The 19,495-nt window shown below is 35.5% G+C and overlaps 1 protein-coding gene across 6 annotated transcripts; it reads right to left on the reverse strand.

Moving 5' to 3' along the window:
- Positions 1 to 317: 317 nt before the first annotated feature.
- LOC122275402 (alpha,alpha-trehalose-phosphate synthase [UDP-forming] 1-like) lies at positions 318 to 18,557 on the reverse strand. Of its 6 annotated transcripts, none has more exons than XM_043084439.1 (20): positions 18,183 to 18,557; positions 16,973 to 17,366; positions 16,692 to 16,789; positions 16,175 to 16,563; positions 14,081 to 14,195; positions 13,814 to 13,915; positions 13,031 to 13,181; positions 11,047 to 11,135; positions 9,920 to 9,968; positions 9,236 to 9,336; positions 8,128 to 8,315; positions 7,564 to 7,681; positions 4,014 to 4,187; positions 3,811 to 3,933; positions 3,617 to 3,704; positions 3,358 to 3,488; positions 3,172 to 3,270; positions 1,497 to 1,914; positions 1,255 to 1,402; positions 318 to 1,093 (listed from the first exon to the last, which is right to left on the reverse strand). In XM_043084439.1, exons 2-18 carry the CDS (start codon positions 17,355 to 17,357, stop codon positions 1,525 to 1,527), a joined length of 2,790 nt encoding a protein of 929 aa, XP_042940373.1. In that variant the 5' UTR covers positions 17,358 to 17,366; positions 18,183 to 18,557; the 3' UTR covers positions 318 to 1,093; positions 1,255 to 1,402; positions 1,497 to 1,524. The 6 variants fall into 6 exon arrangements, with proteins under 6 accessions (XP_042940373.1, XP_042940374.1, XP_042940375.1 ...); XM_043084440.1 differs by having other exon boundaries at positions 16,973 to 17,378; XM_043084441.1 differs by having other exon boundaries at positions 17,522 to 18,557.
- Between the last annotated feature and the right edge of the window lie 938 nt (positions 18,558 to 19,495).

Genomic DNA, 19,495 nt, shown 5'->3' on the forward strand with positions numbered 1-19,495 from the left:
CATAATATCTATGAATAATAGTAAAATGATTTGAGTTAGAATGTTTGATTGAGTTTTGAGAAAAAATAAAGAAAAAGTGAATAAAAATATTATAAAGTCAAAAAATTAATATTATTTTTGTTTTAAAATTTTGAAAAGATTGTATTATTTTTTATGTTTTGTTTGAGAATTTAAGATGAAAATTTTGAAAAAAGTAAAAAAGTAATGATAAAATATTGAATAGTAATAGAGTGATGTCTACCACCCAAACACAATCTTAATTTACACAATAAATGGCAGTTATATCTGGAGGAAGAATAGAGTAGAGTGCATAGGGATGGCGTGGAATGGAGTTTTTTTTTTACCTCTCAAGTGGAGGTCTAAATCCAATGGTATGGCCTCAAAAGGACCACTAAATTCAATTCCAAAGGCATGCGGAAGGGAATATTATTCAAGCAAAGATAATAAATGTAACTCCTTTCATGCTTTGTGTCGCATTCTTCAAACTCGACATTTACTCATGCTAACAAGCTAAGTCAAAAAAATTGCCTACTTTGTGCCAATCTATGCCATATTTTAGTGTTGACATTAGATGCCATGTGCTACTTGCAATTCAGCTTATCCCCAAACCATCTCTCTCAGCGTGTATGTGCGCACAATTCCCACCAACGTCAACTTCTGGTACCCATATGCTTGGCATTTGCCTTTCCGCCAAAAGGCATGAGCCGAGCCTCTCGTTTTATCTAATTACCCACACTTCTTAGCATCCATCACTTCACTTGCTTGTCAACAATCTTCATTTCCAAGTTTGTTTGTCTGTTCTTTAAAGGACCATCTTTCCAGCTATATAGCTTTCATCAGCAATGACACGCAGTAGATCTTCTTATTTTGCAGACTGAATCTTTAGGTGCATGCCCTATAGATGGATATAAGGGAAAGGACGAGAATGTCTTGGTGCACCAGAACAACAACATGGTCTGTTTCAGCACAGTCAAACCTGGTGGGGTGCTCTCTGAATACGAACTCAACTTATTTTGATCTCCAAGGCCTAAAAAAAGGGGGTTCGACGTTTAGGCACAGAATGTTCTCTATGCATGGAAAGTGGTGACCAAGCCTGGCTTGCAGCCATAGAAAGAAAAAAGAATGATCATTTGAATACATGTTGCTAAATTTATTTATCACAACAATTTGATCGAATCATTGAAGAAAGTTGAAAATCAGAATCTAATGTCCTATTGGCGTCAATTTTACAAAGTAAGCATTGGAAAATCTTACCTGTAACCTCTCTTCTTTTCTTGTATGAACAATATCGTCTGAATATTTCTTGTATCAATGTAATTTGTTCAAGCTCATCCTGATGCTCCTATACTCGGTAAAACTTGAACTTATGTGGACCAAGAAAATAGATATAGCTGCTTACACACTGTAGAAAAAGAGATTGATATATGCACATGTATGAGAAAATCAGGCAACCACCACAACATAACCATGCCAAGCATCTCAACCTTCAGACTCACAGCAATAATTGCAGTCGGCACGATGTGATCAGCTAGAAGGTGGACACTGCACCAGTTCCTTTAGGAGAGTCACAACATCATTGGCTGATCCAAGGAGATAACGAGCATTTGATCTCTTTCGCCCAACAGCGCAAGAGAAGTAATTGTCACCTTTGAGATCAAGTACTGAAGAACCCTCACGCATTGACTTTCTATCTTGCATTACAGGCTGCAAAACAATCTCATTTCCGTGACTGATTGCTCTCTTTTCTAAAGTAGACATTGAACGCTGTTTCTTGAGGCGAGATGACTTGGATACACTTTTACTGGCTGAGATCTTTGGCACAGATGTCCTGACAAGGTTGGCTAGCATGCCTCTTGCTGCAGGTGGCGATTCAGAAGGAAGCTCAGGCTCAAAAAATGTATAAACATCTTCATCCTGAAGCAGAAAATTCAGATGTGATAATTTGGATTTGCATCTTACATTTTATTGAAAATACAAATATTTTTGTATCAGGTACCTCCATCATAGAAATATCTTTACAATGTTACTATTACTAAGAACAAGATTCAATAGAATAAGTCGGCCTTTAGCCACAAAGGATGGTTTACAAGAGAACAGTTTATAAAAATGTCATATGCTCGGATTAACAGCAATGTATTATGAATTTACAACACTATAAACAACAAGGAATCATGATTAACCAATATAGGAACCCCAACAGTTTATGAGAGTTGTAGCTAATGGGAATAAAAGGATCTGTCAACTTTCTCCCAAGTAAGCCAGATATCAATTTAATAGTACACCATTATGGGTAAATGTATTGCACAAGCTGCAGATGCTTCAAGGCTTACTGTGACCCAGAAAGAAACTCATTTATAATTCCTCATCATCAGAGGAAGAGAAGATAACTCTATCAATTGACAAGATTGTGTAAAATGGCACAGAATTATGTGATGTAACTAAAATATAAAAAATATAATTTTCTAACAGATTTAGTTTCTATGTCAACTAAATTACAGTTGATGAATCATCACATATGTCAAGTGTGTTCCCATTATCAACTTTTCTTTCTTCATTTTATTTTATTTTTAAATCTTTTTCCTTTTACATTTTTTAAAATTAAGTGGTCTGGTTTTAGAAGCCAGCATCACTAACTCGCCCAAATTCACTGAATTCTATGAAACCAAATAGAAGCATCATACATCCAGTCAATCTGAATCATATTGGTATTTAAATGCTCTAACTAATATACTATAATAATGTAGTTAAAAATAGTGAAAAAATAAGCCATATTACACATTATCTAAATGCTTATTTAACCCATGACATCACTCTCCAGACCATGCTTATGAGGAGATTCTATTTTGTTAAAAGAAAAAAAAAAAAATTGGCTTTGCTAGAATGCACTTTGTACCCGTTACATCGTTTAAGAAAAAGTTTTACTTCATCTTTAAAACTGACACTCATTATGAAACCCAGCTATGCAGCCCAAGTTGGGACAAAATAAAAACAAAAACGATCTGGTTACCAGCATATTGCAGACTTCTTGTGACATATAACACATTGAAATACAAGTAACTCCAACTGGAATGAAGGTCTAGCAAAATAAATTACTCTTCTCCAAATAAATATATTCCAATAAAACAATATTTTGCAGTGACAGGAAAGCTGCTCGAGTTAATATCAACAAACCTTTGTTAGAAAGTCCCCAACAGACAGGACATAATCAATGGGTGACTTCATGCCTTTATATCGAACTATTTCTCCTAAGATACGATCAATAGCTGCACCCTGTATGCATATGGAATATTATGATTAACCAGTAATATCATAGACATGGAACATTCATGAAAGACCAGCATATCAAAATGCATGTACCTTCGTGACACCAACTGCTCGGACCTCAACAGACCGGCTGCCTTGGACAACATCAACTGATGCATTAGAGATGGGACCTGTCCAAAGATGCTGCAACATATCCCTTGCTTGAATCCTTCCGAACTCAACATCTAATGTTTTAGTTACACATACAAAGATTGATCAATGGATGAACAAACAATACAGCATAATTTAAAACAACTTTTTAAAAAATAAACTAATTGAAGAAGAAGAAAACATCGATTATATTGTCCGGTACCTGAGTACTTGTAGTTCCATACAAGGGAAGTTTCTCGAAGCTCAAAATGAGATCGGGGTGTTCTTTCAGTAAAATACTCGAAAACATGCTGATAACATACACAATCATCAGAAGTCATAGGTTTAAAGCTAAAAATATCTCATGTAATATTCTACGTAAAGAAAACAAAAGAAAAATGTAATTAATCTATGAACCTTTACACTCTCGACCCAATCCATGTATAAATTTTCAGGCATCGTTGTCATCCATTCTCCCATCGTAGGACGCAAAAATATACCATTTTCTGCTGCCAACCACATGTTGTAATCATTGAAGTTCTACACAAGAAGTTATTAGTCCATAACCATAATTTTGAAGAGAAAAATATTTTCTGTGTAATTGGAGAAAAATGCCATACATCATCCAAGACAGTTCTGTCACTTCCACTAAGGACAACAATTGTTGTCTTTGGGTCATCACAAAGCTTCTTTAAAGGCTCCTTTATATCTGGGTGCAGTTTAAGCTCGATTTCTTTTAGTTGACCATTTCTCCCAAGAGCATCCACTGATTCAGTTAAGGTAGAATTGAATCCCTGAGATGTGGAAACAACAGTGATTAGGATCTGCCAATTATATCTAATACAGAACAATAGATTGTACACTATAGTCACTGTGGTGGAGTGAAAAATGCGGTTACTAAACACAAACAGACTGTACACTGAAAAGGTTATGAAGTACATTAGGGCATTAACACAGGAAGAGGACCGCATAAATCCCTTTTCCCTCTTTGAAGAACCAAAAACCATCGATCCTGTTTAGTAACTGGTTTTAAAATGAGTAAAAAAAAGCTGGTTTCTTAATTAAAATAGGTATTTGGGCAACGAAGTTTACTAAAACAAATTTAGAAACCCAAAACAATACAGTAGCAAATGTTTTCAGAAACAGAAAACAGACACATCTGAAAACACGGAGGAAACAAGCAGAGAACCATAAGCACACAGTAACTAACCCAGGCTTTGAATCCTCCTGACTCACCTATTTCCACATTTTTCTTATTTTATCCTTCCTTCCAAAGCACCTCACTTCTCCTTTCTAATTCATCTCTTCTCATTGCCACCCCAACCTCTTCCTACTCATTCCTCCTCTCTGCCAACTACTCCTTCCTCTTACGTGTCTCTAGCTCTCTAGAAACTCCATTATCTCTTACCAATTGAAACCTCAAATAAACACTAACCCTCCAGCCTTGATCTCAAACCCACACTGTCTGAACCTCTTTTCACCTAGGGTCTCCCAAACAATACAACCCTAGGTTCTATCGCTGCTGTGGTATATTGTCTCTCACTACAAAAGCACCAACACTTGGTTCAAAAACCCCACTCTAACCATTCACATAGCAACAGCATGAGCAGCTCAGATGGGCAGTACTCAGAAAACCAATGAAAATGGAATTGACCCATTGGATGGTGATCCACAAAACACTGATCCAATGGGGACTGTACAAGGGTGTTGAAGAGCAGATCTTCACTTTTTGCAGGGTCAAGGGTGGCAGCTAGCAATCCTTTTTTGATAAGTAATAATCAAATTTTATTGAAGTGAATGAAAATAGGCATAGCCTATGTACATGGGAAGTATACAGAAGAAATGCCTAAAACCATTCTAAAGATGCTAAATTAAAGATAAGAAGTCATGAACATTAGTTCATGATAGCTGAAAACCAGAGCAGTAACGTGTGTAAGAAAAAATAAAAATTCTGAAGCTCCGCCATAGTGCACTCTCTATCTTTAAAGCACCGCGCATTCCTTTCCGACCAAATACACCACATAATGCACAATGGTACCATCTTCCAAACTGCCCCCACCTGAGGACAGCCATGAATGTCCTTCCAACAAGCAAGTAGATCAACCACCCTCAATGGCATTACCCAAGGAACATCAATTCTTCTAAAAATCTCATTCCACAAAGTTCTTGACACCTCACAATGCAATAATAAATGATCCATTGCCTCTCCAGTTTTTTGGCACAAATAACACCAATCCAGCACAATGAATCCCCTCCTCCTCAAGTTGTCCGTGGTCAGGATGTTCTCAGGAGCCACAGTCCATAACCGTTACCTTGTTTGGCATTCATTGATTCAATGTAGAGCGCTAAGTCCTCTCTTTCCCAAGTGATAACTATGATTTTCTTGCACCTATTAGTGGCCTATGTTTCCTATCATACAGAAAACATTTCAGATAGTAAGAATCACTGTGCTTGAAGTGATTCCATATGTTTACATGCACCTTGGTTGCTGTGGTCCCAATGGGTAATAGTCAGCCACTGGCCCACTACGGTGACCCCATCTCTAGCTCTAGATGAAAGGCACTCCCAATCAATTTCCCTTTCTGTGTACTCAAAATCCCACCCACGCAGTTTGCTGGTCCTTTTAGTTACTTCACCCAATCGCAGAAGCCCAGTATGCTCTTCTGTTGGGATAGAAACAAGAAGACTAATCTTTCAGAGTGTAACCTAATGGTCAAAGGGTGGGCTTGGAATGAGTCTTAGACTCAGACATCCTAGGTTTAATTCCGCACTAGGAGTTCCCCTAGCTTACCTCACACATGGTTCTAGTGGGTTGTTTATCTGAATTTACTCTCCAAAGGTTGATCTGAAGAGCCCTGCATTAGTGATGTTCCACATCATAAAAAAGGGAAGAAGAGTGGAAGCCTGTAATTATAGGAATGGCGAATTAGAAAATCAACCTTCAAAGGTTTGGTGTACATTTGTCAGTCACCTTGACCTTAAGTCGGGGAAAGTGAGAAAAATACTAATACTCTATGAGCTACACAAGGCTGACTGAAACACCTCCTCGGGGACAAAAGGGTGTCAGTCCCCTCTGATCCTTGGACGTGTGTACTTATTTTGTCAAAGGAAACAAGCATGTTAAGTGCTCAACCCATTGACATCGCCATGAACCCAAATCACTAACATTTGAAGGATATGGGAGAGTTATTTGGAGATCTTACCAGATTCACTGACTAGTTGAGCAATTAATTGCCTTACTATCTCTAGATCGCATATCTTGTTGGTAATGACTTTAATGAGCCAGTTCTTGGAAGATCCTGCGGTCCCACATTGAGATGTTACTCCAATTGTTGGCTATATTAGGATACCTCTTTGCCTCAGATAATGGTATGGATTGAGTGAGCACAAGTGAAAGGCAATATAGATGTCAAATGTAGAGGTTTTTCAGATAGCTAATCTACTACTCAATATTGTAACTTTCTAGATTTGTTTCCTTGCTTCAACACTTATTCCATTATCTTATGATAATAAAGGTTTTTTTAGCATATTTTATCAATTCATTTTTTTCATGAATGACCCAAACATATTGATTTTGATGGTTACTTTGTTCAAGAAAAGGTTCTGATATATATGCCCTCCAACTTGAAGTAGTATGCTTGTAAAAAATGATAAAAGGCACCAATATAATGAAGTATACAACACAAGGGTCTATTAGTCAATTGTGTTGCTTGTCTGTACTATACATGATAGAATATTGAGAGGGAGTACGCATGTGTTTCTCTCATTATATGCAACCCCTAGTCTTGAACAGTTTTTAATCAGGGCTTACGAAACATAAGAGAACAAAGAATAGTGTGTGCATGTGTGTATTCATTTTTGTTTTTTGCTATATATATATTCACGGTTCACCCATGCAAATTATGTACATATAAATGGGTACACACACATCTATCTATATGCATAAAAAAGAGGTATTCCTGATTATATACTAAGGAAACTAGTACAAGCTTGGTGTTTAGATCTTTCTATAAGTGATTCAATAAATCTTCAAAAATTGATAGTTAAGTTACTACTCAAAGCACAAGAGCACATAAGCTGGAAACATCAAACTCATACAATGAAAGATGGAAATTAATTTATGCCAGATTCAGGTGAAAAAAAGAGGAAAAACAAATAAAATAAGCTTACTAGTATTAGCAATCTATTATTGGATTTCGAGTAACAATCTACTGCATCTTTCATTGGAAGTAATGGTGGAACCTGTCTTGTCCTAAGTTGAGCTTCAACAATGGTATCATTGAGTTCACTGCATAGCAGGAGAGTTTCAGAATAAAGATAAAGTGCAAAGGAAAATTTAAGGAAGAAAGAAAACGAAGATGCACATAGTATGTAGAAAGTTCTTCATCTTTATTCTAATTCTATCGCATAGTTGTGAGGCTATGTAAAGATTTAAATAACAGTATCCTCTTTCCTACATCCATGTGATTTTGCCCTACAAACCAAGATTGCATGAGACAGTATCTAAAACTTCGTTCACCATATTTCTTAACATTTGAAAACAATAGTGCACACCTTCTCATCAACAGAGGACCATAGAAGGGGAAAAATTCTTTTTTTTGGTAACTAATCCTGTAAGACCTCATTTGTAGGAAAAGGCAATCTAAATTATCTCCAAAGATACAAATTCATAAAATGGGCCACCGTTAGTCCATGCAATAAGAGTAAATTGTAGCGCTATGATATGATCAACACCTTACAAAGGTTGCAGCCCATTCTTGAGATGTGTGAGTTGTCACATGCTTAAAGTTATGCTGATGCCTTTTTTCTCTTTCATCTGCTGGCATATCTAAAGCATAACTAATGGAAGAAGCAACTTCAGTGATGTTCCATGGGTTTACCAAAATAGCCCCAGCTCCAAGAGACTGTGCTGCACCTGCAAACTAGGAACAAAAAAGTACGATTTGAACACAACTCAGTTCAGCAGTTCAGGAATATCTATTACCCAAACTAGTGAATTTGATGATTTGCATTTGACAAATCAAATTGCAATAGTGCTCTTTTTCTTTTTCCATCATATCCAGAAAGTCCTCAAATAAGTGAAATATCATCCCCAAATCACATCTTGCATACTCCAAAGGGACTAATCAATTGTACAAGTGTCAAATGTTAGAATAATGTTTCATCCTATTTATGGTACCGCACCCCAAATCACATCTTGTTCTTTCCAATTGTACCATACTCCAAAAGGACAAGTCAACGGTACAATTAGAAAGAACAATAACTTCTCCCACCCAAGCAATGTGGGATCCTATCCACCACCTACACTCATTATCATATGGGGTATCACAATATCACCCCCTTAAATTCCCAATGTGCTCGTTGGGCCATTCCACCTTAGGTGGCATGGCTCAAGTTCCACACTTCTGGTTGTGATAAGCTTTGATACCATTTATAATACCCCAAGGAAGGAACTTCTTCCTCCCAAATAATGTGGGACCCCATATACCACCTACACTCATCATTAGTATAGGGTATCACACATACAATATCATGAATCTTCCTTGTGTAACATGAAAAAAAAAAAATCAAAAGAAAAAGAAAAAAAGAAGAAAATTCCAAAAAGGGGCAGAAAACAATAAGTCAAAAACAAACCCTTAAAATGAACATCCCTGACTCCACATTTTACATTTAAATTAAATATTCCACTTTCGGGTACAAATGTGATGAGGAGTCTCGACCACATGTGAGGAGTAGTATTAGAAATTTAATTGAAAAATTAAATTCATCTCTTACCATAAGCTTAGAGTTTTGGGACAATTGCTGATTTAACAAAACCAAATAGGTAAAAAGCTTTAATTACCTCACTTAGAATGAGAACTCCTTTCTTGGAAGCTTGGCATGCAACAAACTCATAGCTGACAAGATTCATTCCATCCCTTAAAGATGTTACAAGTGCCACATCTAAACAAGAAAGAGTCACGAAACTCCGTGAGCATTGCCTTTCATACAAAAGTGCAGAAGAAATTATATGTTAATTTCATTTCCCTATTGATGGATCACCTGCTGGGATTTCAGTTCACAAACATGCTTGAATGTTTGTCAACATGTAACAAAGGTTGTTAATGTACCACAATGAACTAAGATATTTGTTGCCAATTTCTATAAAAATGATTGATTTCATAGAAACAAGTGAAAGAACATGCTACTCCAAAACTGGAAGGCAGGGTACATTTAAAAGATGTTTAAGTAACAAGAACAAAAATACAATAAAGAACATAGGCATAAGCTAACCAGGAGATTTGATTCTTCATTTAACTACCATGACAGTACATTTTTGTGGTAAATAGCTGGTGTGTTCAATATATTACTTGGAATTTTTAGTGTTTGATTGTTTACTTTTACTATTTCAACAACTGAGCCATCTTAAATTTGTGGTAATGGAGCCCCTAATTTTCACCACAATTAACGGTACTTAAGGAAAATCATCAAGCAACAAAGACAATAATGATTATAAAGATTATCATTACAGCACAAAAATGAGTACCAGTAACAGCATAGAGTGCGCATAATGCATGAAAGTCAAGAGATCGATCCTGCAAGAATAGAATGCCTTATAAATCTTCAGATTATCAGTCAACAAGAATAGTTGCAGGAGAAAAATGAATAGTAATAGCATAGCTAAAATATTTATTGCGCTGTAAATAATAAAAAGAAAAATAAAATTGAAGTAAGAAAGAGCTTAAATGCGATAATAGTTACCTAATTTTCAGCTTCTGCATAGTTTATACATGGCCAAAAAATGCACGACTATGAAAAAGTACATCTCTTTTATAATTTTAAATTAACCTTTACAATTAAAAATAAGATGGAAGAACACATATTTGCTAGAGAAAAAAATGATATTTAATTGGTTAAGGTTGACATGGTTGACAAACAAGGATTGCATTCAACTGTTAATCTTTATTCCTTGAGTTTTTATTTTTAATTAGAAAGCTTGAGTCCCTTGCACAAGAAACCATACATCAAATGCCATTTAGACATAACTTTAACCTTTTTACTATAAACATCCCGAACTCTTGCCCAAGCTCATCTAGTCATGAGGCAGAAGGTTTCTTGATTAACCGTAATTACAGCACTTTATTGGTGTGAACTAGTGAGAGAGTATATGGAGCATGGACATGTCCTGATAGTTCTTTATTGGCGTGAACTAGTGCGAAAGTATACATAATATACAAGATAAGAAAGTTTTGAAGTGTTTCTTAAATAAATAAACTCATTCGCCACTTCCTAGAATTTTTTGGGATAAATGGTAAACCATCACAGCCTCAAAGTGCGAGAGATTGTGTTCAAATCCCAAGACCTCCCAAATTGTGACAAATTTTCACATGCAAATCCCTCATAGGTGGAATGTTGGGGGAGAAAATGGATTTATCAGTTACCATTCGCATAACCAAGGTGTTCCTTAAGCACATGGATGTATATCTATACTCCCAGCCCATATGTCCACACGCATGAGTGCACACCCTAAGAAGCATGTCTGTTTTGTGATACAAATAGTAAATCAAAACTATGGAATTATCATCTTAACCGCTAAAGGAAGTTATAGTTTAGTCTCTATATGTAATTTTGTAATGTTTGATAGAAGTAAAAGTTGAAAAGGTAAAGACAAACCAGATGATGTATTGGAACTGCGGTCAGAGTTCCAAATCTTCCATTAATGCGTCCAACAATCTCATGAACCTGGCTTGTAAGCTTTTGATCTATCAAAGTAACAAGAAAAATGTATTAACAATGGTTTCTCCATGATGATACCATAACAATCATAATTAAATTAATGTAACTTTTATTTAAATAACCATGCTATGACGTATTCATGACACTAATTCTAAGGCAAGGCTAACCATGAAAAAATGAATAGTGATGGTTAAGAACATTTTAAAACAGTCATCCAAGACAAACTCATGTTACTACAATATAATTTTCTGCAATGAATATTAATTGAGCAACTCAGAGCATGTAAGCTGGGCAAAGGTTTACATGAAAGAAGGGGGGGCAAATACAAAGAAGGATTGTAGACTCCTAATAAAGATATTTTGAATTTCATACAAGCATTAAGTGCCTTTTCTTTTGCTATAAAAGATAGGCAATTGGACTCAGAAGTGATCAAACTTTGCTTCAGATAAAGCTGGACTTTGTTTGAAATCCTCCATGTGCAGAACGATATATGGTAGAGGTATAGAGGGTTGCATAATTAAAATATATTCAGGTAGACAACCATGAGTAATTAAAGTTAGGGCTCTCTTAAGTTGAATAGAAATGAGTACACTAGTAACCAACCCCAAATATCTAAAAACTAAGGCTGTGAATGGAGTGGAAAGGCATGGTTTATTTAACCAATATCAAGTATTTCAAATACAAGTCAAGTTAGGTTGAGAAAACATGTAGATGTATACTTATTAATACAGGAGTATAGATAAAGAAGTAATCCTCCTCCCTCTGCTTTACTGAGGAGTTTCATCTCCCACCCCCTTCCTTTCTCCCAGTCTGGTTGAAACTCTGTTGTCATTACTTATAATATCACAATCATTGTAAAACGCTTAGTATAACTTCTTTTTAACAAGTTTTAGTATTACTATATATTGAAAGACTGATAGTTGTGTCCTAAAGTCTTTTGATGTCAGACCTGAGCAGTTTGTATGTCGATCATGTCACTAAACTCACTTCCCCTCTCACACATTTGAGTGAAGATCAGGATGATTTAACAGAAACCTTTAGGATTCAACACAATTCTTTTGTAGAGTGCACTTATAGTTCACAGATTATGTCCTATACTTATTACATTTTCAAGTGGTACTTATCGACATTCATGCCCAAACACCTAAACAGATGCAGCTTTACATGGACTTTCCAATCATTTTTTTGATGGACTTTCCAATCATTTGGGCACGCTACTTGTATGGTGCATATTCAAAGATATACTTTTAAGTCAATTACATCATTTGCCCTTTTTGCATTTTTTCCCAAACTCTGGTAATTTCTAATCGCATTACTAGATAACCCATGTCCGTATCTATATAGTAGAAACAATATGACGTAACAAATTGCAACATGAAGAAAAATGGAAACTCCATTGATGTTAAAGATTGTGCTGATAGTGAAAAAATCGATAATAAAATCACATGAAAATACAACAGGCAGAGGATTTAAAGCATTGGTAGTAAAACTACTTAATTATTGTGATAACAACTTAACAGCATACATCAAATTGAAGTTAATTACTTATCTATTTTTCATATTGTGATTATCAATACACAGAATTCGGGATATTTTACAATAGGCTATTATGAGAAATAACAGCATCCTTTCATAAGAAATATTTTGATAATTTTGAGAAAAATTTAGGTGGGTTTGTGAAAGTGGTGGGACAAATTGAAATGATGTTACAAAAAAATTGTGATTTTGGTGTTGGTGGAAGTGATGAGGTCTGCTTAAATACAAAGTCTCATGCAACTTCAGGTACCTAAATCAACACTTTAACAATGATCCATCTGCCAACCTAACTTAATTCCTACGGTGTATTTATGACTCAAATAGAGCAGGCAACATTCAAGTTATATGAAATTAAATGCAGGGAACATGTAAAGAAGGAAAATACACTCTGGAACATCTGTCCTCGTTGGCACTGCAATCTGCAACAAAACTACTCGATCACGCCAGTGTGGATTTTCTTCAAGAAACTTTTCAAAAGCCAAAATCTTTTGGGGAATTCCTTTAATCATATCAAGACGATCAACCCCCAACATTACCTATCCATCGAAGAACAACAAGAAGAGATAACAAACTGATTGCAGTAAGTCTACCAAACAAGACTGAAAATTCAGGAATGAAGATCTGGACTCAAATTTAAGCAAGAACAGAACCACTATGACCATGAGTATCACGACCAACACCAAATGTGACCACCCAGACCAATGGTCAAATAGTAACACCATTATGGTGCCTAGACCTATTGAAGAAGAGAGTAATTTATTTAATATTTGGAGTCTTCGATCTAAATATAAAAGAGAATATTCCCATATAAAACAAGATCGAGAGAATCAAAAAGGTATCTTGTGGTGAAGACTTAATAGCTTTTTATCACAAGAAAGGAAGACAAATTCTTAGCTTGAATAGTCAAAAATCAAAACTTTTTATCTGATGCCTTCAGTATGATTTGTTAATGAGAAAAAAAAGTTAAAAAGGATATTAAAACTAGCAAAATTGCTATTAAGTCACACAAGGAAAAAGGTGTGTAATAAAGGCAGAACTTTACAATTATTTTCATAAAAAGTATATACAAGAGTTTAGACATACTGAATCACTTCTAATTGCACTTTACTAATAAATAAATAAGATAAGTGATATGATGCTTAAAAAAAATGAAATAATTAGCTCTTGCCTTTCGGCCAGCAAATCTTTGTTTCAGTTCTTTCATGTGATCCTTAACTTGAGGCAGTTCGAGAGCTCGAATAAATCGTTCAGAATCTATCCCAATAGGAAACTGTTGTCAAGAAGACAAAAACTTAGGCATGCTAAGGAATAATTCAAGAGGATTTGATACAGATAATCATATTTGATGCTGAAAAAGCTATGGAATATGAAGAATGTTACACAGATTTTGCAGGACACATAAAACAGAGAAAGAGAATGTTCAGCTAATATGTACCGCAGCTACACGTGTAAGCTTTCCTTGATCCTCTACTCCTTCAGGTGTACCCTCAAGCCCAAGTATGCGAGTGCAGGCACTTACAAAATGCCTTGCATAATCATATGTGTGGAAACTGGAAGGTAAAAGATTCACCAATTAAAACATTATTGGACCTTAGAACTTGAGATAAAACTTTCTAACCAAATAATAGATTTCAAGATGAAATAGCAAAGGGCATTTCGTTTGTTTTCACAATTCCTCTCAACTGATCTTATCTCATCTCATCTCATTTAATTATTACAACTTTCCCAAATTTCCACACAAAATGAAATAAACAATTCAACTTTTTCAAATCCCAAAACAAAATTAATATTAAAAAAATATATTATAACAGTATTTTATTCAACTTTCAACTTTTATCTCAACTCATGTCATCTGCAAAAACAAACGAGGCTTAGACTGAATGCATCAAATCCTTCCATAGATTGTAACATGTAATTACCACATAACATATAACTGATATGGGTATCACAAAAAGCAGATAGTAATTCTAGCCAGAGGTCACATTAGAAGTTGGTTTTATTTTTCTAAAAACTTGAGCACTAAGAAAGGTTGCATGTAGCATAATTATAGACTACAGTATGTGATGATACAACACGCTATGTAATTCTCTGCATGCTTGGGGAGAAATGGTCCCAAAAACTCTAACCCTTAGAGAAACATAGAAAAACACATTAACATATATTAATTATCTATATGAGCACAGAAGATGTTACTCTTTCAAGAATGAATTTGATATAAAAGGGCTAGAAATGCTTGTTACCCTGATATTTTTACTTATAACATAAAAGGGAGAAATTGTATGTTCCATTTTCGGGTGCAACCGCAGGATGAGAGAAAGCTCTTTCTTTTGTCTCTCATTTGTGACTTGCCAGAATCCTAGATTCCCAACATTCTTAACTTCTAGGGTAAACTCCATTGTATTCAATGCTTCTTAGGGCAATGTTTAACAATTCCCAACTCCACAACTAGAATCATCTTCCAACAAGGTGGAACTTAATTTAGCAGGATAGAGGACATTAATGAGGAAAACAGGCTATGCAATATGGTCACCAAAAAATGCTCCAAAATGGATCATGGCATCTACTGAGCTTCTTCAAGGAGCATAATACATTTCATGTTCTAGTCAGGTTCCCTACCAATGCTAGGCATCATACTTTAACAACTTTCCAATGAAAAACCAGCTACGATTAGCCCAACATGATGCCATTCAGTCTGTCCCATAAAGTTCTTACAACCAAAGAAAGCCTGCTCCCAACATGATTACCTGGAACAAATCTAGTTAAAGACACATCTAGGTACTTTGATGTTTGTTTCTCATGATATTTCCAATTTCATCATACTTCCCACAAAGGAAACCCCAGGCACATATGTTGGAAAGTAGGGTTCCACCCTTTATATCTTTAAATGTGATGCCAAAACAAACTTAAATCACATACCCAAAATTTCTTTTCATAAGCACTTGCCCAAAAACAAAATGAGGAAATCAGCACAATCTACAAAAAGTGAATAGCTTGGCATTTGTTTCTTATTCAACTACTAAAGAAGTTTATGAATCCCCCAATATTTTAAGGAGCAGTAGAAATATCAATCACTATCATGGCGTCAAATGAAGCATTGGCATCACAGGCAGTAAATGAGTACTTTTCAAAATATAGTAATTCGAATGTAAAATAAAATCTGAAATGAAAAAGAGAGGGAGGGAGAGACAGAAAGACAGCATCTAATGCCAGGACTTCCAAACAAGTGTGTGACAGATGGGATGTTTCTCATTAAATGAACATTCTTCTTTTGATAGGTAATCAAAGAAAAGGTGTAGATAATTTTCCAGCACTTTGGCAGACATAAAACAAGACACTGGACAAGACCACAACCGTAGTTACCGCAAGCCCAAAGTCTATGACAATGTCAATGACACTTGGAGGGCTTCCTCGGCACGAGAACTATTGTTCCATCCAACTACCAGTTCAATCCTAAGGAATGTGATGAAGCAAAAATAAAAATAAAGAATCCTGCATGCCCAAATCATATGCAGCCAAATAAATATCTTACCCAACTAAATCAGCAACAAGAACAGATCTCAGCAGCTCTGATCGAGAAGGCAGTGTCCTATGTATTTCAGAGGAGGGAAAGGGAGTATGAAGAAACCAACCAACTTTCATGTTCTTGTTATATTCTTTTAGACATTTTGGAAGAAACATTAGGTGATAATCATGGCACCAAACAACATCTCCCTCCTCATAATGTTGGTTAACCACTTCAGCAAACATTTGGTTTGCCTTCTTATATGCATCAAATTGAGATTGGAAACTACGGGTGGTCGCAAGGCGGTCTTCCTGTGGAAGCGGAAGATAATGAAAAAGTGGCCATAAGATGTTGTTACAATAACCATTGTAATATTGATGAACCATCGCCTCATCAAGAAATACTGGGATGCACCTCTGCAGCAATAAAGCAAAGTTAGAAGAAGGGAAAACCTGCTCGTGATTTGTTATCCAAGACTATACATGATATTTTATTAGTTCTTAAGTTGTATGGGAACTTCAACATGTAACCAAGATTTGCTAACCTTTTGAGCTAAGGCATTAGTAAGTGTTTTTCGTCCAACATCATCGGGTACATTTACACCAGCCCAACCAATCCATCTGGCATCAAACTCCTTCAGTCCTTCAAGATAATTTCAAGGCTTCATTTGGACTTCACTCAGTGAAGATAAAGAAATATGCTTTTAAAATAATTTGTGAGGGAGGTAAAAAAGTAATATCATCATCATTGTTAGCCCTGCAAGCTGATGAATAGAAAAAATAGTACATATAAGTATGATATAACTAGATTTAACCAATTACTTACCCAAAAGGGCAGTGACTAACCCCCCAACACTCATCTCAAGTTGCCACAAGCCCTCGCCTCTTCTGGTAGCAGAGACCGGCAACCTATTGGTTACCACCAATAAACGTTGTTTAGTAGGCCGAACATCTTGCCTTTGACATCCATCGGCAAAAGCACTTGCAGCTGCAACCCCTTCCAAGAGCTCTTCCTCATTAGGTAGACCCAAATGATCACCCTCAGCTGAACATGGGTCATTGGCAGGGAGCTCTGCCTCTCTGTTAACATCTGTTGCCTCCGCACTAGGTTGGGAAAACCGGCTAGATTTTCTTAGCTCTCTTTCCCTCAGAAGCCTTTCCAATCTAGTTCTGGGTGTCACGGGACTGGAGTCATACTTGTTCCCTCGCATAACTATGTTCTGCAAGAAAAACTTCAATTTGCACATTTCCAATGTCATGGCTAAAAGGTCCATATTACTTTCAAATGGAAGATTGATTCCAGGACTACGAACTTTTCCAACAAATTGTTAGGACTCAATATACTGAGCATGATTTAACCACTCGAATTCTTCACCTTCACAAAGTGGCATGGACCAAACCAAGAGATCGCGCATAGAATTCAGATGGTGATTTGCTCTTCTAGTTCATATACTCCCGCATATCTTTCACGCTTAACCACTTGAAGCAAGAGGACTAACACCCAACTATATTTCTAGCAATGGTACACGCTAATCATATCATTTGTTTGGTTTTCCTAAGAGAGAAAAAAAAGTGTCTTATGCATGTATTTAACCTTTTCAACCAAGTAAAAATCTCATTCACAGCAGGGGGAAGCTGTAATAATCCATATATAATTTTATAAACCACCGAATACAGTAATGGAGCTAGAAAAAATGGCAAAGAACTTCTATTCAATACAAGAAATGGAAAATAACACGTTTCTTGATGCAAGAAATGGTAAAGAACTTCGTTCGAGCTTGAGCGTGATTATAAACATCTGGGCTTTACATTTAAACAGCCAGTTGAAATATTCAAGAATATATCAAAGGTAAACATTCAAGAACAATTGAAATGGCTTGTAATCTCTACGAACCAAGAAAACACCACACCCCAAAAGCCAAAGACAAACACAACATCAAGAACCCATTCCACAACGGAGCACATAAACAAGAATGACCGGAAAGAAGTAAGGAAATCAAAGAAACAAAAAGAAACCCGGTAAGGGTTGTTCTCACCGGATTATCCTGCACAATGCGGATCTCTTGAGAAGAATCCACGCTCACTGTGCATCACCAAAATGTGACACTGACCCTGCTTTTGTAAAGCTCACACATTGAAAGCGCAAAGCTAGCCTGGCCATATGGAGACGAGCGAGCAAGTTGGCCAACCGATATTTTAGGCTGTGGTCACGAAATTTGGAGAAAAATCTCCAATTCGGAATATATGAATATATGCTGCGACGACGATGATTATAAAGATGAATAGTAGAAAAAGGAAAACTTATTATCCAACCACGGCCAGAGGCGAAAATGAAAGCTATATGGTATATAGACTTTCGGTGGGTGGACAGAGCTTTTGTTTCTGGCCATGCAACTGAAACCCAAAAAATATATAATGCAAATCGAAAAGATTTGGACCTTAAATAGCGAAAGCAGTTAACCATGCCAACATTTGCACATGGAGAACCCACCAAAATATATTATGGACACAATCTACCTTCCATCTTCAATTTTGAAACCCTAAAAAAGTACAAATTTATAATTACCAACTTTGAAGTTTTACACAAATTGAGTGTAACAATTTTGTTTGATCGAATTTGATCGAGTGATATTATGCCTAAATCCGTGTAAGATATCTACGTTGATGCTGCATTTTTAATATGAGAAATAATATTTACAGTTATAAAATGTGCAAGTGGCCGTGTACTCTTTTTTTAAAAAGAGAATAAATATTAGATCCACATAAGAAAAATTAATATTTTAATGATAGATCTTACTCTTTTTTTAAAAAAGTGTACGACACTTATATAATGTATAACTGCATATAGTATTACTGAATTAATATGGGTTCATAAGTACGAAAAAGAGAAAGGACATGTTTGGATAGTATCTCAAAATTTTGTGCATGATAATAAAATGACTTGAATGAAAATGTTTTATTAAGTTTTAAGAAAAGGAAAGAGAAAAAATTGAATAAAATATAATAAAGTTAAAATATTATTTGAATATAATTTTTTAACATTATTTTTATTTTAAAATTCATAAAAGTTGTATTAATATTTATGTTTTGTTTTGAATTTTATAAAAGTTGCATTGAGTTTTTAAATAAGGATTAGATGAAAAAGTTAAAAATTTAAAATTAAAAAGTATTTTATTTTTTAGTGACGTTTAGAAAAATAAAATTATAATAAGTTTTGAGAATTCTTTATACGTCCAAACAAGCCTTAAGTGAATTTCTTTACAAAGACTATATAAGCAACAAGAAAAGAAAAAGGATAAGTTTCCTTTCAATAATTAGAAATTTTGCTAAATGTTATTTTAGCAGTTGT

Source organism: Carya illinoinensis, chromosome 9 (assembly GCF_018687715.1).
Source record: "Carya illinoinensis cultivar Pawnee chromosome 9, C.illinoinensisPawnee_v1, whole genome shotgun sequence".
NCBI lineage: Eukaryota > Viridiplantae > Streptophyta > Magnoliopsida > Fagales > Juglandaceae > Carya > Carya illinoinensis.